The sequence below is a fragment of the Ahaetulla prasina genome, chromosome 8, assembly GCF_028640845.1.
Source record: "Ahaetulla prasina isolate Xishuangbanna chromosome 8, ASM2864084v1, whole genome shotgun sequence".
NCBI lineage: Eukaryota > Metazoa > Chordata > Lepidosauria > Squamata > Colubridae > Ahaetulla > Ahaetulla prasina.
In genome coordinates, this window is record NC_080546.1 from 31,301,659 (window position 1) to 31,327,952 (window position 26,294).

Consider the following 26,294-nt stretch of genomic DNA (forward strand, 5'->3'; position numbering starts at 1 on the left):
GATCCCCAAAACCCAGGCAATGGCCCACTACCAGGTCGTGGCCTATTCACGACCGGGCCACATGAGCGGTGAGTCAGCATGCATGAGCATGCACAGCTCGAATCACACGAGTGGTTCGATGGAGGGCACCCATGCACAGCTCAAATTGCGTGAGTGGCAGACTGGTGCGCCACATGCCACATGCAATTAGTTGAGCTTTTTGTGCATATGCATGCACACCAGCCTGCCACTTGTGCATCCATTTCCCCTTTCCCCTCCCAGCCGGGCCACCAAGCCGCAAAAGTTTTGAAGAGTTTAAACTTGTCAAAAACCTTTATATTCATTCAAACTGCTTGGATTTCTTGGATTTCCCCTGCGCTTGACACATAGTTTGAACAATTCAACGTAGCATAGATATGGCTTCTGCCTCTTATTTCGCAGAGTACAATACTGTTATTATTATACTTGCAGAGCTTGGGCCAAGACAGCTTAATTCAGCTACCTTGCAGAAGCTACATAGAAAGGCACAGCTACGGAAATCACCTGGGAATTCATTGTATGGTACCATGAAATCCATAAGGAAATGAGATAGGCTGTATATAATATATTTACATAATGGAAGTTTAGAATATTTAACATTCGCCTACTGAATTTGCACCTGTCCCACAGTTCCCTCACAGTGGGTTTTCAAATAAAGGCTGAAGCAATGGAAAAATTGTAACAAGAAGGTAGACATTCCTTCACATTCCATACTACTTCTGTCAATAGAAGTATAGAGGTAGTCTTCAACTTACAACCATTTGTTTAGTGACCATTCAAAGTTACAGTGGCACTGAAAAAAGGGACTTATGATCAGTTATCACACTTGTGACACAACTGTCACAGCATCCCCGTGGTCACTTGATCAAAATTTAGCAAATGGCATGTATATTTACAACAGTTGCAATATGGCCAACGGGGAAGCCAGATGTTTCCAGGCCCCAGTAGGTAGTAGAAAACTCAGTCAGTGTGAAAACAAACAAACTTTATTCAAACAGCTGAGAATTACTTTATTCTCACCGTAGTTCAACTAAATTAAAGCAAATTCCTCCCAACACAAATTCCTCAGTCCTATCATCAACCTTGGTCCAATTAGGCAAACTGCCAGAAGCCTTTCTTGCCAAAAGTTCAGAAGACACCAATACAAAACAAATGCAAGAAGACGAAGCTATCAACATTGTTTTCCAGCAAAGGCCAAACACCGTTGCTGGTCTTTTAAGCCTTATGGGAGGGGCCAATCATCTCTTGGCCTACGCCTGAGTTGTCTTCTTTGCTTGAGCTGCTCTTGCCTTCTGGCAGCTCTTCTCATGTATGCATTAGGACAGGCTCCTCCTGTTCCTCTGCCTCACCACTGTCAGTTTCTGGAGGCTCTTGAGTTCGCACCTCACTCTGATGGCCCTGGCCCCACCTCAGCCTCCGACGCAGAGCCCTCATCCGGGCCTTCCCCAGCTTCCAAGACTGGCCCATGCTCTTTCTCAGCCTTATCACTGTCCGACTCCGTTGCCAGCTCTGCAGGCTGCTGGCAGACCACAACACCAGATTCAGTTAACAGCTGTGCTACTAACTTACAACAACTGCAGTGATTCATTTAACAACGGGTGGCAAAAAAAGGTTGCAAAATGGAGCAAAATTCATTTAACAACTTTTTTGCTTAGCAACAGAAATTTTGGACTCAAATGTGGTTGTAAGTCGAGGACTACCTGTACTGTATAACTGGATTCCATTGCTCATCTCCAGGGACTCTGAAGAATACCTTTTCTTCTCAGCTCACTGTATGCACTAATGTTTTCCTTTCTCATTTTAAATGCAGTCCTCTCCTCAAGGACCACCCTATTTCTATTCACATTATTAAACAACTGCTACAGATTTTAAGACACACAGAGAGAATACAGCACTGAAGCACACAAAACTGCGAGGTCCTGGAGAAATAAAAGGAGAGTCTCGGATTTCTGCAGCTGGCTGGGCCTGTTGCTGCCAGTGTTACATGACTGGCACAGCAAAAAAACATTTGTAATTGGACGCAGGTTTGAAATAATATGCTGCAGAAAGAGAAAACAACAAGGTTTCTGGCACAATAGGCTGCATCTACAAAACACCTTGGAATATAAAATTTCAATGCAAACATGATACCGATTATCATCGAAAACCTTTGGCAGAGGTGGTCTTTGCCAATTTAGTGCTCTCTGCATCTCCTGGACCACTCTAATAATCCCTAAACAGATTGGTTGGGGAATTTTAGGAAGTTCTTTAGCACCAGCCTGGAAAAGGCTAAAGGAAGTGGTAGGTTGCTGCTTGTGTCACCTTTTCCAGTTGTGGCTTAAAATGGCCAGTAAACTTTAAAGGGGTTAATCTGAATTCTGCCTAATTGGTGAATTGCAACTGTGTTAGATTCATCAGGAAAAATGTAAACATTGCACTACAGATAGAAGATACTTTACCGTGTTTCCCCGGAAATAAGCCCTTCCTGAAAATATTTAAACACATGCGCATCTGGTCCCCACCATTTCCTCTGGTTAGGGTTAGGGAGACAGAGCTAGAAATCAGGTAAAACAGCAAGAGGATCCCTGTCTCATTCCACGGGCTCCAAAATAATAAGACCTTCCTGAAAATAAGGCCAAGTGCTTATTTTGGAGTTCAAAAAAATATAAGCCAGGGTCTTATTTTCAGGGAAATAGGTAAAACTTGATGGCTGAAACTCTAAAATACTTCTGTTTACTCATACAGGTAGTTTTTGACTTGAGCCCAAAATTTCTGTTCTTAAGCGAGTTAGTTGGTGAGTTTTGCCCATTTTACGAGCTTTCTTGCCACAGTTGTTAAGTGAATCACTGTTGTTGTTAAGTTAGTAACACAGTTGCTAAGCGAATCTGGCTTCCCCATTGACTTTGCTTATCAGAAGGTCGCAAGAGGGGATCACTTGACCCCGGGACACTGCAACCATCGTAAATACATGCCAGTTGCCAAGCATCTGAATTTTGATCATGTGACCATGGAATTGCTGCAATGCTCATAAATGGGAGAAACAGTCATAAGCCACTTTTTTCAGTGCTGTTGTAATTTTGATCAGTCATTAAATGAACTGTTGTAAATTGAATATTATTCTAGATAAGATTTTTCCAGCTGGCAATGAGATCCGATAATAGATGAGTGAAGATTGTTCTAGATAACATATTATTATTGTTGATCACACAGTCAGTCAGATGTTTAAACTGAAATTGGCATCTCTGTTCACTTATCAACTCCTTCCCAAGGTTCTAGGATAGGCAAATGTTTGATGGTGTTAAAAGTTATCCTTGCAGTATGTAAACTGCCTTTCCCAATTAACTGATGGTGAGTTTGCTGATGGTATTCAAGGGGTGCTCCAGATGTTTTCTCAACAGTTGTCTATGGGGTTTCTCAGTTATCCATGTCATAGTTGTCCCAAAGATGCTTTTTTCAAGAGGCAACTAGACTTCCTTGTTTTTCTTTCAAGACGTTTTACTTCTCATCCAAAAAACTTCTTCAACTCTGAAGATTTGAAAAAGCTTCTTGGATGAGAAGTGAAATATCTTCAAAGAAAACAAGGAAGCCCAATTACCCCTTGAAAAGACACCTTTAGGATGTCTTGCCACTGTTATTCTGCTTTTATTTGCAGGTCTTTGTATTCTGTGATTTTTCTCCAATTCTCTTCTATTCTGTTGTGTCCTGCTACTGCCATATTCACTATCTTTTGTCTTTGTTACTGACAATGTTAAATATGGGGTGTTATGTTACAGATGCTTCTCTGTTTGAATTCTAAAGTTCAAGAGCTGTTTAGCTTCTTAATTTTCTATTACTTTGATTCTTTTGGGCCAAGTGTGATTGGACACACAAGGAATTTGTCTTTGGTGCATATGCGCTCAGTGTACATAAAAAGAAAAGATACATTCGTCAAGAATCATAAGTACATCACTTAATGATAGTCATATCATTAATAATACTTAATGATAGTACAAATAAGCAATAAAATCATACTAGGAAGCAATCAGTATAAATCCTAAGGATACCAGCAACAAAGATACAGTCATAAGTGGGAGGAGATGGGTGGTGGGAACGATGAGTAGATTAATAGTAATGCAGACTTAGTGAATTTGACAATATTGAGGGAATTATTTGTTTACCAGGGTGATGCATGGATAATTAAGAAAATCAAAGAATACCAAAAAGTAGTCCATTGATTATAGAAAAGCTTTCAATTGATATGGCACATCAAGCTGTGGAATATGCTTAGAAAAGTGAGAATCCCTGAACATATTTTCATTCCAGGTGAAACCTATTCACAAAGTCAGGAAGCTACAGTCAAAAGGATGCATAATCTCCCCTTATTTATTCAAAACTGTATACCCTTCTTTTACTTATTCAACCTGTACACTGAATATATACGGAGAGAAGCTGGGTTGGAAGATGAGCATGTTTTAAAATCAGAGAAAGCATCCGTAATTTGTGCTATACTGATGATGCTATTTTGATAGCTGAAAATGTAAATGACCTGCAAACTCTAGTAATGAAAGTCAAGGCTCACAATGAGAAAATGGGATTAAGTTTATTTAAAAGAAACAAACTAATTACTACAACATTAGAATTGACAACGAAGAAACAGCCTTTTGGAATGTATTATAAACAATAAAGGAACCATCACACAATTCATACACTGCAGATTAGCACTTGCTAGAGTAGCCATGAAGGCCTTGTGTAAGGTTAAGATGCCAGGATATGTCTATACCAGTGGTTCCCAACGTGGGGCTCATGCCCCACAGGGGGACAATTTGATTTTTAATGGGGACAATTGGAACTTTGTTTAAACCAAGTTAATGGCCTTTAGGCTTCTTCTGCATAAGTAGAAGTTCACTTTTTGAATAGTAAGAATTATATGTCACCGGGGATTGGGCATCAGGATTTTAGAGATGCTTAGATGGAGCATGGCCCAAAAAAGGTTGGGGACCACTGATCTATACCTACAAAGATCAGAAGCAGATAATGGTTGGCCTATATCACTCTAGGGAAGCGAAAATTGGACTTTGAAGTCACAGCACAGAAAACACCATTGATGCTTTTGAACTTTGGAACTGGAGAAGACTTCTGAGAATACTATGAGTGGACATTCCAGGATTTCACTGAAGGCACAAATGGCCAGGCTTATGTTATCACAGTTCACACACATTATTTGAAAGCCCTACTCTCTGGAGAAGTCCATAGCACAGGGAAAGAAAGCGAAGAAGAGGACAAGCAGAAATAAGATGAATGGATTCAATTATAGTAGCAATGAGTACACAATTGGAAGATCTGAAGGACCAGGATGGTGACAAATCATCCTTGAAAAAATCTATCTATGTGGTTCTTAAGAGTCAATAGTGATTTGATCACATATACCGTAATCTCTCCTTCTCTCTATCTCTCTTATCCAGCCATTCAATCATCAATCTACCCGTTTCAATTCACTTAGAATTGTTGTAAAAAAAAAGTAATTCATTTCTAATGCTTTTAGCCACTTAATATTTACATAATGCCTTAATGAATAGTTTCCAATCTATTCCCTCTCTGTGAACTGTAAAATGAACTCCGCGGCCACCATCATAGGATGTCCACACCGTTTCAATAATTTTATAGATGCTGCATCATAACTAGCACTGCTCTATTTTTTTCTATAATTAAATTGTTTATTCATGAAATCGATCCAACTTCATACTTTAAAATATTTAAAGGATGCTGAGGAAGAGAACAGTTCGTTCCACTAGCCTATTATCCCAGGAAAGCAGAAATCATTCATGCAAACAATTGCCTTCATAGATTTCAAGATGCAAATGTGAGACCCCAGACTTTAAACCAGAGGTGGTATTCAGCAGGTTCTGACCAGGTCTGGAGAACCGGTAGTGGAAATTCTGAGTAGTTCGGAACTGGCAAATACCACCTCTGACTGGCTGCGCCCCATCTATTCTCTGCCTCTCAAGTCCCAGTTGATCAGGAGGAAATGGGGATTTTGCAGTAACCTTCCCCTGGAGCGGGTAGGGAATGGAGATTTTATAGTATCCTCCCCCTGCCACGCCCACCAACCCATACCCACAGAACCAATAGTAAAAAAAAAAATTGAATCCCACCACTGCTTTAAACTGCATCCTTGTTAAATAACCTTGTTATTTAAATTAAGAAATCAAGTCTAAAATCACAGTCCCAATTCTATTCAATCAAGATCACATCACATACTAACACCCTTCTCATAAAGTAATACCACACTTGGAATATTGCAAGTGTGGTCTTGAAGTATTGAGCAGTTTTGGTCATCACACTATAAAAAAGTTGAAGTCTAAAAAAAGTGTGCAGAGAAGAGCAACCAAAATGATTAAGGCTAACACATATGATGAACTGTTACAGGAATTAGACATGGCTAGTCTAGTGAAAAGAAGGTCCAGGGGAGACATGACAGCAGTGTTCCAATATTTGAAGGCCTGTCACAGAGAGGAGGGGGTCAACCTATTTTCCAAAGAACTTGGTCCAGACTAGGAATAATGGGTGGAAATTGATCAAGGAGAGATTCAACCTAGAAATAAGGAAAAATTTTCTGATAGTGAGAACAACCAACCAATGGAACAGCTTGCCTTCAGAAGTTGTGGGAGCTTCATCACTGGAAGCTTTCAAGAACAGACTGGACTGCCATCTGTCAGAAATGGTGTAGTGTCTCCTGCTTCGGTGGGAAGTTGGACTAGATGACCTACATTACAAGGTCCCTTCTAACTCTGTTATTCTGTTATTTATTACAATTGCTTAGGAACAATTTTGAGCCTGAAATAAGGGATATGAATAATTGCAATAAATAAATGCCACTATAAAAAAAGACCACAACCAAACAGTAAAATGAAACATAGAATGCACTTCCATTGATATAAGATTTTTTAAAAGGTATTTAAAAGTTAAAAATACAACCAAAGCCAAGTTTCAAAGCCAAAGGCTAAAGTAATAGATCTTAAATACTATGATGCCTAACATGTTCAAATAACAATTCTTTCTGAATTTGAAAGCATGTATTTTGTGGCTTTTAATTAGTTTTAAACCAACCACATTTTAGGACTTCATAAGCTCCTGATCGGTACTCTTCACCCTATGTAATCAAATAAAACTTTGTATTGCTAAGACTAAACTGTGATTATTTAATCTGTTTTATACTCTGCTGATAAATCTAGTGCTTCTTGATTCCTTATATACCAGCAATAAGAAAAACCAAAACAAATAGTATTGATTTTACTGCTATATTGAGTTTCTCTTAAAAGAAAATTCTACTTTCAAATAGGCAACATCAACATTAGAGGGTATAGAGTACAAATATGCAATGATTATTGAAAATATATTGTCATCCATGGTTCCTATTCATTAAAGATGATTCCATAACTTCACCCTCCCTTAACAAGCTAAATAGAAATGTTAAGTCCCTGAAACTAGACTGAATCATAATTAGGGTTCATGGAACGACATCTCTTGTGGCAAGATAAATCAAATTTATCTATCAGAATAATATGAATCTTCTCTGAAATACAGGTTTTCTAAAAAAACATTCTCAATCAAGCATCATATTTTGATTTATAAGAATGATAAAATGTATTATCTTCTATGGAATCAAATCAAAACTTCAAGAAGTAAGAATTCAATTTGGGTTACTAGTTTACTTAATACTGCATTAAATTGGATCATTTTTAGAGAATGAATTGGTAAATCTCAATACTGTATAAATACAAATGTGAAGATACTTATCACACAGGTTATTTTTTACAGCAAGTTGGTTTCAGAGGGATAAAAACGTATTATTATTGTGGTTTCTTTTCAGGGCTATACAGTTTAGACGATTGTCTACAATCTTTGACAAGAGAACAGACAATCAGCTGTCTCTTAGGTCTATGGAGATTTTCAGTCATCCAGGTCATGGTTGTCCCAAAGGTGCTTTTTCAAGAGGCAACTGGACTTTCTGATTTTTCTTTAAAGACATTTCGCTACTCATCCAAGAAGCTCTCCCCTGAACTGAAGAAGCTTCTTGGATAAGAAGCAAAACGTCTTCAAAGAAAAACCAGAAAGTCCAGTTGCCTCTTGAAAAAGCACCTTTCAGACAGCTGTCTCTTATACAGATTGCAATCTCCTTCAAAGCAAATCATGTGCCAAGTAGGATCTTCCTAAGCATAACATAAGCAGAATTACTCAACCTAGGAGTGGTTTTAAAAAAAGGCAATGAGGATGTGATAAAGCTCTATTGTTATTGTCTCTGATATTTATTTTCTTTATGCTTACTCAGTTGTGTGTTTTGCACAACTTAAACACTTCGAACAGAGTTTCTTCTAAATGAGAAGTAATTCTATGTCATCTTCTTATTTGCTCAGAATCTTATCTTTCTTTCTTTTTTAAAAGCAATTTATGCTCTGAACAATCAGATCTCCTTCACAACTGTTTTGCATGTGACAACTTAAAGTTGGAAAGGAATTTTTACCTTTGGTTGTTCCTTTTTAAATAGAGGATGATTATAATTATAGCCTTTGAAATTGAGCTAACTCATTATGGAGAGGGGACTGATTTCCTTTGTCACAAGGTTCAGAGTCAGGAATTGACATTATAGAATTCATCTTCTTGTTTTTATCCTTTCTATTTGACAATAAAAAGTGTAAGATCTAGTACCCCTATTTATTTCACTCATCTGGGTTAAGAATGAAAATGCCAAACAAACAAGGGGATAGGTCATGATAGCAAGGACTAGTAAACTGCTACATCAAGGCACATCAGTTTCCCCTGCACCTGGATGAAACTGTCTATCTAGACCCGTTCCAGTCCGGTTTCCGGCCCGGCTACAGCACGGAGACGGCTTTGGTCGCGTTGGTGGATGATCTCTGGAGGGCCAGGGATAGGGGTTGTTCCTCTGCCCTGGTCCTATTAGACCTCTCAGCGGCTTTTGATACCATCGACCATGGTATCCTGCTGCGCCGGTTGGAGGGATTGGGAGTGGGAGGCACCGTTTATCGGTGGTTCTCCTCCTATCTCTGACCGTCGCAGACGGTGTTGACGGGGGCAGAGGTCGGCCCGCGGCGCCTCACTTGTGGGTGCCGCGGGGTCGATTCTCGCCCTTCTGTTCAACATCTATATGAAGCCGCTGGGTGAGATCATCAGTGGCTTCGTGTGAGGTACCAGCTGTACGCTGATGACACCCAGCTGTACTTTTCCACACGGGCCACCCCAATGAAGCTATCAAGTGCTGTCCCGGTGTTTGGAAGCCGACGGGTCTGGATGGGGAGAAACAGGCTCAAGCTCAATCCCTCCAAGACAGAGTGGCTGTGGATGCCGGCATCCCGGTACAGTCAGCTGAGTCCTCGGCTGACTGTTGGGGGCGAGTCATTGGCCCCGATGGAGAGGGTGCGCAATCTGGGCGTCCTCCTGGATGAACGGCTGTCTTTTGAAGATCACTTGACGGCCGTCTCCAGGAGAGCTTTTCACCAGGTTCGCCTGGTGCGCCAGTTGCGCCCCTTTCTAGACCGGGATGCCTTATGCACAGTCACTCACGCCCTCGTGACGTCTCGTCTGGATTACTGCAATGCTCTCTACATGGGGCTCCCCTTGAGGGGCACCCGGAGGCTCCAGTTAGTCCAGAATGCGGCTGCGCGGGTGATAGAGGGAGCCCCTCGTGGCTCCCACGTGACACCTATCCTGCGCAGACTGCACTGGCTACCTGTGGCCTTCCGGGTGCGCTTCAAGGTGTTGGTGATAGTCTTTAAAGCGCTCCATGGCATAGGGCCGGGCTATTTACGGGACCGCCTACTGCTACCGAATACCTCTCACCGACCCATGCGCTCTCACAGAGAGGGACTCCTCAGGGTGCCGTCAGCTAGGCAGTGTCGTCTGGCGACGCCCAGGGGAAGGGCCTTCTCTGTGGGGGCTCCCACCCTCTGGAACGAACTCCCTCCAGGACTGCGTCAACTTCCGGACCTCCGAACCTTTCGTCGCGAGCTCAAAACATATTTATTCATCTGCGCGGGACTGGATTAGACTTTAAATTTATTGGTTTTAAATGGGTTTTTATTTTTTATATTATTTTTAATAATGGGCTATAGAATAAGTTTTTTAACTGTTATTTTAACTTGTATTTATATTTATTTTTTAATTGCCTGTGAACCGCCCTGAGTCCCTAGGGAGATAGGGCAGTATACAAATATGAAAAATAAATAAAAATAAATAAATAAAGTACAGCGAGAGTGTCTCAATCCAAAGAGTAGACCAATCAAAAACAGGTACACCATACTTATTTTTACATAAGCTAGACTTGCTTACATTATTCAAGAACTGCTCCCGTCCTCGAGTGACACTAAAATTTTGCTGCTGAATTTGGTAACATCTGATGAATAGGAATTCCTCAGGAGCATCAGGATTTCATATAGACCATTGATACTTTATCCCAGATTATCCCTCTCTAACACTCCTGACCACACATAGGGGATGACTGAATGTTTATCCATAAAATGAATATTATACATATAAAAAAAATCTATACACAGTAAACTAGCGTGCTAGGCTTCTGGCCAAAATTTCTTTCCTAATATATAAGGGAAGAAATCATCTATTCTTTCATATATAGGGAGTTCTCATATCACACTATTCTATGCAAGCTAGTATTTCTAATCTGGAAGAATCTATTTCATTAAAGGCATTAAAGGTCTTGAAAGTGGTGGCTTTATACAATATAAACCATGTTTACAGAGTGTTATCTGCTGGGATCAGAAAATGGGTTTTAAAGCTTAGAAGTTCCATAGACATCACCCTTGTTGTTAACTAGGCTACGTGTCCCATCTTCTTGTTTAAAAGAGTCTTTTACTTAAATAAATAGTCAGTTGGCATGCTGTAATGTACAGTATCAGTCTTAATCCATCAACCTATCGATTTAAAGCAATGCCTTTTTCACAAAAATTCCATTAAGAAGAGAGCATCCTAGGACTGTTGATTGTTTGATTAATGGATGTTTTTGGAGTGGCCATGCTCCATATACCACCCGAATATATTCCCAGCAAAAAGGTGCTTATCTACAATTCAAGACTCTACTCTGAAAATGATCTCAAAAAGTCAGTTTAGAGAGTGGAAACCTGCCTATAAATTTTGTACATAACTAAGAACAAAGACATAAAGGTAGAAACTCATCAAGTGACTGCCGAAGAACCTGTTCACTAATGACTGGTGGTCTACAAATATGTCTGCATATTCAGCAAGGATGTTTGTACTAAGGAACCTTTGTACATGCAACTACGATGGTCTGGATACAAGCTCAAAGGAGGAAAACAAAAACACATTTTATTTTATGAAGCCACTGGTTTTAAAAAAAAAGCAAATGGCTGATTTGTCTAGATTAGAATTTCTTCAATAAATAAATCTGCAATTAGAATAAAGAGTTAAGTTGCAGTTAGATATAGAGAAAGGTATATAAACTTTATCTCCTCCCCAAGCTTCATAAAAAGTTCCCACCAAGTTATATATTTTGTGCAGATGAGAAAACTATTAAAAACCTAGGAAATAATTGAATAAATGGATATTAAGTTACATCTTTAAATGTTAAATTAAATCAAGCTTAGTTTTTGTCCTGGCCCCACCATTTATTTTTCATAACTGTGCCCATTTCTTTAATGCATTTCCAGCATGGTACTCAGTGGAGAAGTATGGCTTTTGACCTGAAAAAGATTTGGGAATATGATCTAAACTACTTAGTTACATTTTGATAGGGACAGTTTTATCTGTAAGATTAAAATATTTAGTTTGTATTAGCTTTGTGAAATCAACCTCTTTCTAGAATAAAGCATTTGCAAAGCAGAATGGGACAACTCGCCTCAGCCAATTCATCACTGTCAACTCGCCACGGTCAATTCACTGTGTCCAATTCATCACAGGGCAACGCGCTATGGGACAATTCAACAATTCAATTTAATTACTTAAAATAATTTTAAAATAGTTTTTAATTTTTGTCATTCAGATTTTATTTCATCCCTCGTTTGCCATCCTTTCCTTAATGATTCAATTGGGTTATTTCTTCAATATTAGTGTAACTCATCCCGTGGCTAGTTGACCTGCAGTGAGGTGGCTGCAGCGAGTTGGCCACAGCAAATTGACGGTGGCGAGTTGTTGTAAACCCTTTGTAAAGTGCAGTGGTGGTAAAAGTAGCAGCAGCAGCACAAGCAAAAGAGGAAGAGGGATAGCAAAAAGAAAGAGTATAAAAGCAGAATGGAGAAAAATTCAGACGCCCAATTATTGTACAGATAGGGCAATGTGACAAAGGATGTAAACAAAACATAAGCACTTTTTCAGTAACACTGCAGTGGCATGAAGAGGAAGAAAGTTATAAATATATACCTATATATAAACACAAGGGTGGTTGAGTGTTCACTATATTTCCTAATGTGACCTGACAGTTGGACTGATGGGCTTCTGACTCAAAGCAGATGTTTAATTCAACTTCAAACATGATTAACTTAAAATAAAATAGTCAGAGGTTGCTATTGCTGAAAGTATCTAAATTCTGCATGTTGCAATTATTAGATTAAAAAAAAAGAAGTATAGTGGCTCCTCTGTAGAATTTCTTTTTAAAAATCCTTCTATTATTGATACAAAGGTTACCCATAGTAAATGCATGGTTTATTTTTTTATTTAAAAGACTTAAATAAACCAATTTTAAAGACAATTTTGGGCAGTTCACTATCAATCAAACCAACATCTATAAAAACATAAGCCATAAAATAATAGTAATAATATCTTCAAAAAAATCCAGTGCCCTAGTCATCTCCTTGAAATGTCATCATTCCATCCCAGCACCTGGCTAAAATGCAAGGACTTAATGGTCTTCTGAAAGGCTAAAAAAAAGTCTGCCAAATCTCCAGGGAGGGGGAATATTCCATAACCAGGGAAAAGGTACACTTGCAAAGTCCCATTAGATTTCAGGGAAAGGACCTGAAATGTTGTGCACTTGAACAAGTTCATAGCCAGAAATAAGGCAATTACTGGCATACATTTTCTTCTGTAATATTTTTATATACAAATACCAAAACTCGTTGGTAGGGTTTTGTTTTGTTTTGTTTTTAATTTTTTGTCATCTGTCTCGTTTACCAGGCTGTGAACACAGCAGGTGCTGCTTGGTTAGCGGAAGACTTTGTGGCTTTCATTTTCTTGAGAAGTTGTCTTCAGCAAATAACAACGAAAGAACTGGGAAGCTGGTGAAACAATACTAAAATAACAATAAATCCATAAAACAAAAATAAAAACATCTGGAAAAGTAATTTCTAACATGCTGTTTACTGTCTTTTCCCCTTGTGATGAGAAATTAATTCATACATTTCATTTTTTTAATTGTTCATGGTATACATCAGAATTGATTGGCTGACATGAAACTTTTTATGTAAAACAGGAAAAAAAGAACTTATGACTGATGACTTATACTCATCAAAATTTATGGTTTTGATGATTAGACAGGATAGACTGCAAAGGAAGAGAGTCTTGCTATAATCATAGAGCAAGAAATAAATTTATAGTTGTAGCTTTACTGCTGTAAAATAATGTTAGCCTTTTATTATTTACTTTTTTTACTTTATATTAGTTTGTATAATATTTTATTTTCCTTTTTAATATTTGTGTGTGTGTATTCTGTGTATGTAATTGAAATTAGTACCGTATAAACAGCAATCTAACTTCCTGTTGGTTACCCTTTTGTCAGTTAGCTGTGGTGTTAAGTTCTTTAATTCCAATGCATAATTAGGTTTACTGTAGTCTATTTCTGCAAGAACTTTGACCTTTTTTATGGTGGCTGCTTCCGCAGTTTAAACACAGTACTTTTAAATATCTGAATGGCTTCTACAAATGTTGATCTGAATATATGAACCATCAACCACTCACCACTGTTTCCAACACATCAGAAATGAATTAATAAGAAAAATCTGCAAGTATTGTGTGTAGCTTCTCATAACCTCAACAAGCAGTAAATTTGTACAAGGGTGAAATGGCCTTAGAAAGCATATATTTAGATTTAAATGTTTCAAGCTAGTTAGGTTAGCTACTATAATATTCTGTATTATAATCTAATAGATTATAGATTTCGGAACACTACAGCCCAGACTAAGCATATCACTGCCTTGGTGGGAGGTCAAAATCAGTAAGTTGATGGATGTCACTTCTTAAGGATCTGGGATAGTTTTATAATACTGTATTGACTGAGGCTTTTAAATTTTAGAGAAGAGTACTGTTGAATATAACAATGTTGATTTAGTAAACAACATGGCTAATATTAACAAGATGATAGATGTTTACAGTCACAAAAGGGGCAGGTTTTGCCCTTAGACAACAACCCTTTCTCATCCAGTCTTGATACTTCTCTCTGGGCAGTTTATTCATGTCCTTACTGGCAGTAAGTATTCAGTATTTTCAATAATAAAGAATGTATATAGTTTTTCTTTTTTCAAATATTTACATTCTATCAAGCCAATTAAATCCATTATGAATACATGTATGCATACATACACAATTTGTGCAAACAGTACATGCATTTGTTTCAAATATAGCCATGTTCCCTTCCACAAATATTGGTTTGATCTAGCAAAACTAAGGCTCCTCTCTGTTGTCAAAGAATCATAGGGTTGGAAGGTCCAATCCCCTGCTCAAGCCAAAAGACCTTACACCATCTTGGTCAAATGGTTGTCCAGTCTATTTTTGAAAACCTTCAGTGATGGGGGCACCCACAACTCCAGGAGGCAAGCTATTCCACTGAATAATTGTTCTTTCTAATACAAGTACTCATATGTAACTAAAAATCAATTAATGGCTATGAACTATTTACAACAAACAGATACTATTTCATGAATCAGAACTGATAAAATCTCAAATCCCTGGACATTTGGCCTACAAAAATGTCATGCTAGGTTTAAAGACCTGGACTATTTTAAAAACACTGGACCTCCTAAATTTCAGAGAAGAGAATAACTACTAATAACATTTTTTATTAGCAAAGCACATACTGTGTAGAACAAGTCTTTAAAATCAGTTTGATCAACAACTGAAGAGTTTCTTTTCATATATGCCCAGCTGCATTTCATTTAAGAGTGCAAAGAAAATTAAAGCTGCTTCTAAGACTGTTTCATGTGTCTTCCTAAGCAAAAGAACAAAAGAAAGAACACCTAACAAAAGAATGAAAATTTGCTGATTTGCTTAAAATAAGTAAAGAAACTAGAATATTTTTTATATATTTTAGAAAAAGAAGCTCCTTTGGTTTTAGAAAAATAGTGTAACTCACTTTGGGAAGAGTACATATGGGACACTTTAAAGAGGTGATCCTATATACCTCAAATGTACCATTACATATGATGAATAAATGTAGAATACAGAAATTAGAGTATTACAATTTTCCTGTAGGAACACCATTCAGATTTAATTATTAGAAATAACTAACTTTAACTAACATTTGCATTTAACACTATCCAATAGCTAGTTCTAGCCATAAAGGCATATAATAAGTAAAGGGAGATGGAGGTATGCTACAAAGAGGAATAAACTCTCCTCAACATGAATGTAAAGTGGATGCTGACATATAGAAGCACTTAAAGTACATAAATTGTCCACTCAAATTCTCAATGATTATGTGCGCAATTATTGCAGGTCTATGATTTCTTTTCAAATTGCACTCACGCTGCCACTTAGTAACTGTAGCGCAGAGAAAGCACCCAAGGCTAGATAAATGCATGAGACACTTTTTCATCCTCTCCATATCATCTGTGACCCCAGCCTGCCCTGACTGCCCTGTTGTTCCAGCTTTAAACGTGACCCTTATGCCTGAAGATGCACAGCCGCTGGGCCATTGGCAGTAGCGGCAAAAGTTTTGCTTACCTCACAAGGGGAAGCAAAGAACAGGGCAATAGGTTTTGACCCCTCTGACCTTCTATTTTCTATCAATTTGCCTACAAAGAAAGCCAGATCCAGGTTAAGAATAGAGTAGGTCCCCAATAATAAGAGGAAAAGGGATAAAATGATTAAATGAGTGTATAGCCTGGAAAAAGGCACCAGGTCTGCACTGTGCATGACAAATACAAGAGAAGGGTAGTCTACATTAGTGGCTGGTTGTTCGTAGAGGAACGTGGATATAATCTTGATGAAGGCACGCAAGAGAAGTTAAAGAAAATAAAAGACAACTCAATCCTGGGGAAGAAGGAATAAGAAATTCAAAAGAACCCCACTTTGATATTGTTTGGTATAACATAGATGGAGGGAAACTCCATTCAATATTCTGTTATGATATCCTACAACAGCAATCAAGTAGTAATCCTGGAATCCTTGTGCCGTCTCCTTCATGGCCTAGTTTAACCTCAAGGGTTGACATCATAAACCGTACTTTGTAATACCAAAGCTTACTATTAGTTTTCATTGTTAATTGTGGTTCTTAATTGGCTTTTTGGATGCATATAGTGGCCATTTTAGAGAAATAAGACACTGCACTGGAAAGGAGTTCAGTTTGCTTTTCTTATGTTTTGGTTTTGTAAATAAAATTAAAGTACTTTAAGTCAAGCTCAGCTCTTGCTGACTCCATAGTCATGTCTGAGAGGTCGAGATTTGGCAGTTGTATGTTTTGCTATTATCTTCTTCCAGGACTTTTTCAGTTTTGAAATGGGATATTACAAATATCCCAGCTGGTATTATTTCTGTCTCCCATCCAAATATATCCAAATTATTTCTGTCTCCCATCCAAATATTAAACTGGCCTAGCCCTGCTTAGTTTTTGACCCAGATGAGACCCAGATGTTGACATCCTGTTATACTCATTAAAATTACATAAAAGCTGTATCGATGAATATATGCCAAAAACAGCAGCTGACTTGCAAGTCCTTCCCTTCATTCACTCAAGGTATGTAAGGCATATAAACCCAAAACAGAAGGAACAGCAGGCTGCAGGTTCTTGGTTTGAATGAATGACCTTGACATTTGGTTTTAGAGAAAGGTGAGTGTTTTGTAACTCATTCATGTATTAAATCTGAGATTTCCTATTCTGAACTTATTATTATTAAAGTTTAACAGCAGTATTTCTCTCCTCTGGTTTATTTAAGAACAAAAGGTGATAGTCAGGAATATCCTTTTCTGTATCATATTATTCTATATTCCAGAACATTCTGCTAGGTACAAACTGTGTTTTCCTTGGAGACCAGCGTGGAGAAAGAATTATGTTCCATAATTAAGTATATGTGTACAACAGCATGTGTTGTTGCATGTCTTCTTTTCTTGTTGACAGCTAAACTGTAGGAACTTTGGAAACAGAAATGGGCCCTGTTCATTCCTGTCTGTTACACAGATGGAATAGATGGCTCTTTTTTCCCCCCGCCCCTTGTTGTAGGAGCTTTGAGGAAGTAGAGGAACATTTCCAGGACTCAAATCATAATGGCCAAACTAGGAAAACATGAGGTTTAAACATATTTCAGGATAGCCTTCAGGAAGAGGAATGCAATATGCTTGATTGGATAACAGCATATGTGAGATCTTAGAATTTTAAATGATCACAGGTTGAATGAGGGTTAACAACATGAGATAATCTGCCAAGCAGGGTATACATAGAGCAGTGATGGTTAACCAACTGGAGCACGTATGCACACATATGCACTGGGGCACCAGAACCCGGAAGAGAGCAGCTGGCCGATGCGCATGCGTGTGGCAGCCAGCTGCTCTTCCGGGTTCCATCGCGCACATGCATGCGGGCGACGGAACTAGAAGAGCAGCTGGTGACGGCGCGTGTATTCACAGAGAGGGCTCTGCATGCCACCTCTGGCATGCGTGCCATAGGCTCAGCATCACAGTCATAGAGAATACAGGTAATCCTCCACCTATGACCACAATTGAGCCCAAAATTTCTGTTGCTAAGCGAGATATTTGTAAAATGAATTTTGCCCTGTTTTATGACTTTCCCTGCCACAGTTGCTAAGTGAATCACTGTAGCTGTTAAGCTAGTAACACGGTTGTTTAATGTATCTGGCTTTCCTACTGACATTGCTTGTCATAAGGTTGCAAAAGGGGATCACATGGCCCCAGGACACATAAATACGAGTCAGTTGCCAAACATCTGAATTTTGATCATGTGACTATGGGGATGCTGCAACGGTCGTAAGCTTGAAAAACAACTGTAAGTCACTTTTTTCATTGTTGTAATTTTGAATGGTCACTAAATGAACCGTTCTAAGTTGAGGACTACCTGCAATAACTTTATTCTATTCTACACAGCTTCTAGTGCTGTGTCCAGTTCTGGCCACCATACTCTAAAAAGGATTCCCAAATTGGAAGAGGGAAATGAAAGGAAACAGGGGACTAAAAATTGAAACAAAATGAGGAAACTGGAAATGCTCATCCCTAAGAAGAAAAGACCAAGTGAACATTTGTTGGCACTTTTCAAGTACCTTTGTGGGGCACCAAAGAAAATCACAACTTACTCTTTATTCTCCCTGAGTAGAGACATAGAAAACAAAATTTAAGTTACAATAAAGGTGGTTTTTAAATCGTTTTAAATGACAAGAAAGCAGTTCTTAGTACAGTGATGGAATTTTTACCAAAGGAAATTGGTATATAGCATCCTACGAAGGAAGTAACTTCAAGCAAAAGCTGGCACACCTTTGCTGTGGATGCTTTAGTTTGGAGTTTTATACTGAATAGGCACTAGACTAAATAATTCCTTCCAATTGTTTTATTTTAATTTTCTTAGCAAATTCTTGCTCCTTTCAACCCCTCCTTCCATCCTCTACTGGGACTGGAATGAGACCACAGACAATGGTTCCAGTTTTGAGTCAAAGAAAAGCACATTTGTAAGAACTAATACACAAGGGAAAACAAGGACTATTCCAATCTGTTAAACCTCCAAACCATCATAGATTGACTTTGCATTTATTGTGATAAATGTATTGTATACCACATTGTGATAATTAAAAAATAAAGAACACAATGCCTGTATTAGCTTTTACTTAACCATTCAAAGAAAATTAAGAAGCTTCTTGTATTATATACCTTAAGCCCAATCAAACTGAAAGTAGACAAATGCAATGGTAACAACTTTGTTGTATACACACTCACATAGATACACACAAGCATAGTGAAACTTCTTCAAAGGTAAGCAGGTGTTTAGTTTACTCTTAGAGGAAGTACATCCTGTAGTGGTTTCCTCTTTGTCTGTAATGATAGCAGTAGCAATAGCACTTACAACTTATATACCACTTCACAGTGCTTTGCCGCCCTCTCTAAGCAGTTTACAGAGTCAGCATATTGCCCCCAACAATCTGGGTCCTCATTTTACCGACTTCGGAAGGATGGAAGGCTGAGGCAACCTTGAGCCAGTGAGAATCGAACTGCTGGCAGTCAACAGAATTAGCCTGCAATACTGTATTCTAACCACTGTGCCACCATGGCTCATGATCCACATCAATCATATCAGGAAGACAAAACTGAGTTGATATAGACAGGCTTTGCTTCTGAAACAACAGGGACAATCTCTTGTACACAAAGTAATCTAAAATTTTTAATTTTTTAGTTTTAGTTAGAAAAAAACTAAAATCCAACATTGTTTTCATTGTCCCTATCCTTCTTGCATCACTACTGGAGAGGCATACTGGGAAATGTTTATTTCCCAAAGACAAGAGAAGAGGAGAAGAAATGAGGAGAGTTGATATTGCAAGGTATAGAACAACAGCAGACGTGGCTCCAAAAGATAAAGGGGGGGGGGACAGAGGGAGGGAGGGGGGGAGAGAGAAAGAGAGAAGAAAAAAGAATATGATATGCATAGAATTTGCCTTTTCTGTTTAACAATATCATATGTTTGATTTGTAAACCATATTTAATGCAGTAAGCCCATACAAATAATGTGTTACATCATCCCTCTGTATTCTTATTTTTTTCCTTTCAAATTACAAATTAAACAGTACTGGTATCAGTGTTGAAAAATAAAAAATTGGCTGCAGTTTTATAAAAATTTGGAAAGAAAGTAAAGCATTGAATAAGAAAGATTGATTTTCAAACTCAAGGCACTGAACCAACAAGGTTACAAACCAGAAGCACCTGAACATCACTCCCAATTATAAGTGTCCAGAAGTTATAAAAATCACTCAATGATATCTGAAGTTAACAAATTAGACTACAGAAGCGTAAACAGATTCACAATACTGCTTTATCCATTTTATTTCTAAATAGCCACTTAGACACATTTGAGAAAGGATGCCCTCAGGTGACAAGAATCATAGGTTCTATTTTCTTTGCTTCATTAAAATTCCCTTTCATAACAAAAAGCATCACAGAAAACTGTTAGTAACAAAAATATGCTCCAAAGTGAATGTCCACAAATAAATAGTATGTTGCATAAAACAGTCTTAAAATGACATCAAAGGACATTTAGATACACAACGTAAGTGTTCAAAACAAAACTAAGCTAAATGTTCCTAAGGGCACTAATCTGTAGACTGACAAAATTCACAATGTTCTCAAGCTTATTCACACCTGAAATTTCATCATATTTCATAGCAATAACATATAAAGAAGCCCCTTCAAACCACAGATGGAAAAAATACTTCTTTTAGAGTATCTCAGATAAAAATGTTTTTAAAATTCCAGCCATTCCTACATTAATCTGGGATGTATTGCACTTGGGTTAACAAACAAAATTTATGTACTGTTATGGCTATTTTAAACTTAAGCATGTTCTAACAATGTAAATGAGCAACACATTCATATTTTATCACAAGTTTCATTTGTACCTTGACATTTCTTTAAGGCGTTCAGACTGATGTATAAAACTCCAATTGGCTTTTCTTACGAAATTGATTTACAGTAGGCTAATATTCTTTATGCCAAATATAAGGTCATGGATATAATGCTTATTACTTGCTCCGCACATTGTTTTGCCAAGTCTGAGGTGGAAATTAATATACATTTAAGAATTCTTCAACTGATGATTAAGCATCCTAATGGATAATGTAACGTAGCTAAATCCATCTTGTATTATAAATAGTTTGTTATGTCTAGAAACATAACTTGTCATCACATTATAATACATCTTTTTCCCCTTGTCAAACTCTTTCCTTCCCAACTCATCTGCATCCTATTGATCTCTTCTTTTCTTTAGTGAAACAAAAAATTTCTAGTTCCTTGCTGTTAACAAAACTATTTTTTTAATCCACACAGTTAAATCGTTTAACAAAATGATTAGTTTGAGGCTCATCCTAAAATAGTTCACCTGTCATGGGGTTATTTTCTTCTCCAATTGCTTTTTAAACAATTTAATTATGGAAAAATGTTCAAGACTTAATGCAGTTTGACATCCATAGCAGTTTGGCATCCATAAAGTAGAAGACAAAATTATTATATCATTACAAAGGTTTTAATCTATGTCCACAAAATGGATGATATGAAATCATACAATAGCCCAACCCCCTAAGAATTTAGCTAAAGAATAATATTGGTTAAAGAACGCTTCCCTTCTTTTATAGGGTAATGGAAAAAAAGTTCTCAAAGATTTTACTAAAAACAATAAGAATAAGCTATTTGTAGAGGACAATGGAAATAGCTTAAGGTGGATGGTTAAAGCTCCCCTCGTTCAAATCTAAATTAAATATGGAACATTTAAAAGTTTATATTACTTATTTTCTACAGCCAGTATAATGGTTGGTTATTTTAGGCATTTCCACAGTTCCCAAAAGGTCTATTTAAATTATTTTTGTGTTTCCTCTATATATTGAAAACACTAAAGATAGAGCAGTTTTTTAAAATATGCAATTAATTATCACTACATAGTTAGTAACTGCACAATATTTAACAATTTGATCCATTAAATCCTAACTTAATTTTCTGAATGTAGAATAAAATGAAAAATCTGGTTGAAAAGTTTCTGAGCTGCAAAAAGTTAAAATGCATTAAATCTTTTTTTCATTTTACAACAGCAGCTCTGGCGGAGATGGGCAATTAATAGGAAAAAACAAACAAACACTATTGTAGTACATCACTTTAAACTCCAAATGGCAAAAGGTGAGTGATGTAATATTAAAGGAAAACAATGAGAAAGATTATTTAGTATATGGTTATACCAATTATTTATTTCCATTTAATCTTGCTTTTTTAAAAAAAGAAAAGATTGCCTTAAGTCCACAAGTCTTAAAGTTGTCAAGTTTGAGGACCTCTGCTATAACATTTCAAAATACACATACATAGGGATTAGGCTGTATATCCTATTAAAACCTGTTGTATCAGTTTTAAGCAAACATCCTTCAGACAAAATTGCCTGGCAATTTACCACTAATAATCTTCTAAATATCATAGTTTGATGTATAGGTAAAAACAAATGTATAGAACCACTTCACTTTCATTGATAAATACATGATAAATGTTGTGTTCCAATCCCATAGCTTTTACTGTTAAACTATGCATTGTGGCTCTGTATGCTGAAAAGATCCATTTTCTTACATAATCATGAAAAAGTTATAAATTAATCTGATATATGTTATCAGAGAATAATTCATGATCTCAAAATTTTATGGAAGTACATCAATATGGCTTTACCATGAACAAGCATACAAATTTAAGGACATAATCTCACACAGACACAGAGAGAATGTAATCTATTGGAAGCCTTTCCTACCCAACAACACTGAAGCTCTAGAGAAACGCTTCCATACAACTTAGCAGAGCTTTTTGGGAAAAATAAATGTTGTTTGTAATATTTTGGAAAGTACCCTATACATGTTAAAATTGAACTTGCATAATCCTGATGCATTGGAAACTGCAAATCTATATATAAAGGGGGAAAATCTGACTGTACCAAGATGAAATATTAAATTTACAGCATGGAGATCAGTTTTACTTTAAATCAATAATGTTTTATTACGAGAAGCATTTCACTTCTCTGTTTTTGTTTTTTTTGTTTGTTAATGCCACACAGAATGACTTGGATGTGTAGATAAGAGAGTGTTAGTAAATTAATACTGATCCTCCATTTCTCCAATGGAAGCAAATTGAAGTAGAAAACCTAAATGTAATAGCTGAACTAATTTCACAATTACAGATCTAAACAGTTAATTTAAATAGCACTGGAGGCACGCTTAAATTTTCTCATAAAAATACATTAGGATAAATATGGCTTTCTAAAACAAAAAAGCAAAGATCTTTGTTTTCATTCCCATCTAGTTAACTCAGGTCTAGCTGCATTACTGCAAGTATATTTCACAGCAGCTTAAGGATACCCACCCCTTGCTGACAGCTTTTTAGTGTTGATAATTTTGGCAGCATATTCTTGTCCTGTAGTGATTTTCAGGCATCTTCTCACCACTGAGAAAGCTCCCCTGGAAGTCAATAAACAAGAGTAACATAAATAGCCAGTTTGGGGTATGTGCTGCTTAACCATATAATAATCTGAACAGCGTTAAGAAACAAGACAATAAATAAATATTTTTTTAAAAAATATTGCTTTAATTTGGGTTTGTTGCAGTGGATTTAAACTAAGAAAAAGGTATCTTTTTCGAATATATTGGATGCAAGTACATACTCTTGCAAGTGGCTACCTTAACCCCATAATTGTGTCAATTTTTCACACTCATTCTGTTTTTACTGTGCTTTGATTCAAAGGAGTGTGTGCACATATATTTTTGCAGGGTATATAATGTTGTTACATTTTATCCATTTTTCTCCTCTTTTCCGATATAACAGACACAACACCCATTCTATTTATTTAAGCTCAAGCCTCCACGGAGTGGCCTGGATGCCATAAATCTCACTACCTGCAGTCTTAAGCACGAGCATTCATGTGCAATTCCCTTGTAGAGCGAGCGGGGAAATTAGGCTGCTCTCTATGACAGGCGCCCAGCGCTAATCCCCCGCCTGCCATTGGTCAAGCATTTTCAAGTCGTTTATATAACAGACTTTGGATAGCACCGAATTGATAGATGTTTATTTTGTTTTGTAAGGAAATACAGTAATAAAAAAAAAAGCGAGAGGAGGAGCCGATGGTTTAACTCCGAATTGCACTCTTCCCCTGAAGAAAATGCACCTTTGGATTACATTTCCTGGTACTTAAAACGTGGGTCAAGCCTCCTGCCGCCCACGTTGCTTTTCGATTGCCGCCGTTCGAGCGGACGTCCGAATGGAAGCCACCCACGCTGCCCAAGGGCCAATTTCGTCATCGGCGATTCTCTCAGGATCATGCGTCCCTTCCACTTTACAGAGAGGCGGGCAGGGCGGAAAAAATCCCGCGTCAAAAATCATGCTCCCGATCAAGACCGGCAGCTGCAAGAGCTTACAGCCCGTAAGCAACCCCGAGGAAGAGCAAGAAGATCTGCCAGGAGCGGATCCCACACGACACGACACACACACAGACAGAGAGAGAGAGAGAGAGAGAAACACGCCCTGCCGCCCGGGCTGAACTTTACGCGTCAATAAACGCGGCAGCTTCATGGCGAGCAAAACGGGCGAAAAGCAGCCGATCTTTTTACCCGAGCATCCTCGTTTCCCCCCCTCCCTCCGCCCGGCCACCAGCCCAGCTCAGCCTCCCGCCGCTCAGGAAGGCTGAGGAGGAGCTGCTGAAGAGCGCGCTGTCGTCCCCTTCACGAGGGGCGACCCAGGGACCCAGTGCAGCTCCCGGCTGGCGCGCCATTCCCCTCCCAGCTGTCAAAGCTCCTTCTCTCCCCCCCACTTCACCTCGCGCCCCAAAGACTCTTCGGTCGCCGCTGGCAAGAAGAGCCCCTTCGGCGGGCTTTCGGCCACTTACTTTCCAAGCTCCTCAAAGAGCTGATACTCGTCGGTAAACCTGGTGCAGGTTGCGGTCGAAGCCATCCTCTCAGTCCGGCTCTTGCAGCCCCTTCGGCGCTTCCGAGGAAGGAGAGAGGACGGCGGAGGGAAGGTGGATTCAAAGCAAAGGGGGAGGCGGTCAGGACGGAAGATGGGAGGGCAAAAGCGCTTCTTCTTCTTCTTCTTCTCCTCCTCCTCCTCCGCCTCCTCTTTTCCTCCGGGCGAGTCTCCTCAGTCACGCTCCTTCTTGGCAGCTTCTTGAGACTTTCCGGCTGGCTTGTTTGTTTGGGAGGTGAGCCGGAGGGGAGGCGGAGGCGGGCTTCTCCGCGAACTTCCCTCTCTCTCTCGACGCTCAAGCTTCGGGGGTCTCTCTGGCTACGGAAAAGCCACACCATCCAAAATGGAAACCTGGAGCCGCCGAGAAAAGACTGGCGCTTACGCGGGGGGTGGGGAAGCAGAAGCTCCCGGGCGGATTTAACAGCAGGGAACGGGACCAAGCAGAGGCGGGGGAGGATGACAGCCTTGCCCCTTGCGGCTCGGGCAACCTCCGATGCCGCCCCCTGGCAAGACCGCCTCTTTCAGCCGGGAGTCCCCCGAAGCGCCCCTTTCCCGAGGGCTGCCTGCTTCGCCAGCGGCGCCTCCGGGGACTCTCGCGCTCCAGGCGAGGCCAGGCGAGGCCAGGCGAGGCAAGGAAAGCCCGATCGGCAGCTTGTCCTTCCTTCCTCCCTTCTCTTTCCCTCTCCAAGCAAGCCGTCGCCTTGGCGGGTCCGGCGGCCGCTTCCTCTCCTTTCTCTCTATACCACACCTCCCTCTAGCGACGGGTGGACGAGGCCCGCTTGCCGGGTTGCAAGAGAGCGGAGCGAAGCTAAGCAGCCGCCGATCTTCCCGGCTTTCCCTTTGAGGCTCTTATATACCGACTGCGGAATCTAGCGTCCTATAGGTTTTTTTGTGGCGAGTTCCATGAGCGCCCCCTCCCTCCCCGATTCTTTGTTCCAAGGCGTGTGAATGAGTGACCGTGTGAACGCTTTTCCCAAGGAAAGACTTGGCAATAGCTAAGGTAGGAAGAACGCCGGGCCACGGCTTCTTTTGCATTGGCTGCCTCTACCGCAGGGCTTCGGCTTTAGAAACGACTTTCAGCCCCAATCGGCCGGCTTTTACAAGCACCCGATCCCAAAGCAGGTTCCACCACTCCCCAGGCGGTAGGAGGGAAAGCGTCCCCGCCCCGTTCTCGCTCCCTCGCCTCCGCGTTCCATTCCTCGGCGTCACAATCGACGCCAGGCCTCGTGCGCGCCATCCGGCCACTCTCCGCTTCGAAAGCAAAAAAAAAAAAAAAAAAGGGGAGGAGAGGAAAAGAGAGCGCCGCTCCTCCGGTTCTCGCGAGACAGCCCAGCCTATTTTTATGGGGAGCGGTGGGAGGGGGTGGCTTGAGCTGGGTATGGCGAGGAAGGAGGATGCGCGGCTGGAGGCGAGCTTGGTTACCTGGACGCTGCATTTTT

General features: G+C 39.3%; 1 protein-coding gene across 5 annotated transcripts in view; it reads right to left on the minus strand.

The window, feature by feature from the left end:
- Positions 1-26,026, minus strand: part of CAMK2D (calcium/calmodulin dependent protein kinase II delta) — a 161,382-nt gene extending 135,356 nt beyond the window's left edge. The window contains exons 1-2 of one of the 5 annotated variants that reach the window (XM_058192328.1): positions 24,779-26,026; positions 23,263-23,357 (exon numbers count right to left, since the gene is read on the minus strand). In XM_058192328.1, the coding sequence (XP_058048311.1) occupies positions 23,263-23,357; positions 24,779-24,843 (160 nt within the window). In that variant the 5' untranslated portion in view covers positions 24,844-26,026. The remainder of the gene's footprint in view (positions 1-23,262; positions 23,358-24,778) is intronic. The other 4 variants (XM_058192329.1, XM_058192330.1, XM_058192331.1 and 1 more) reach the window with 4 other exon arrangements.
- Positions 26,027-26,294: the final 268 nt, after the last annotated feature.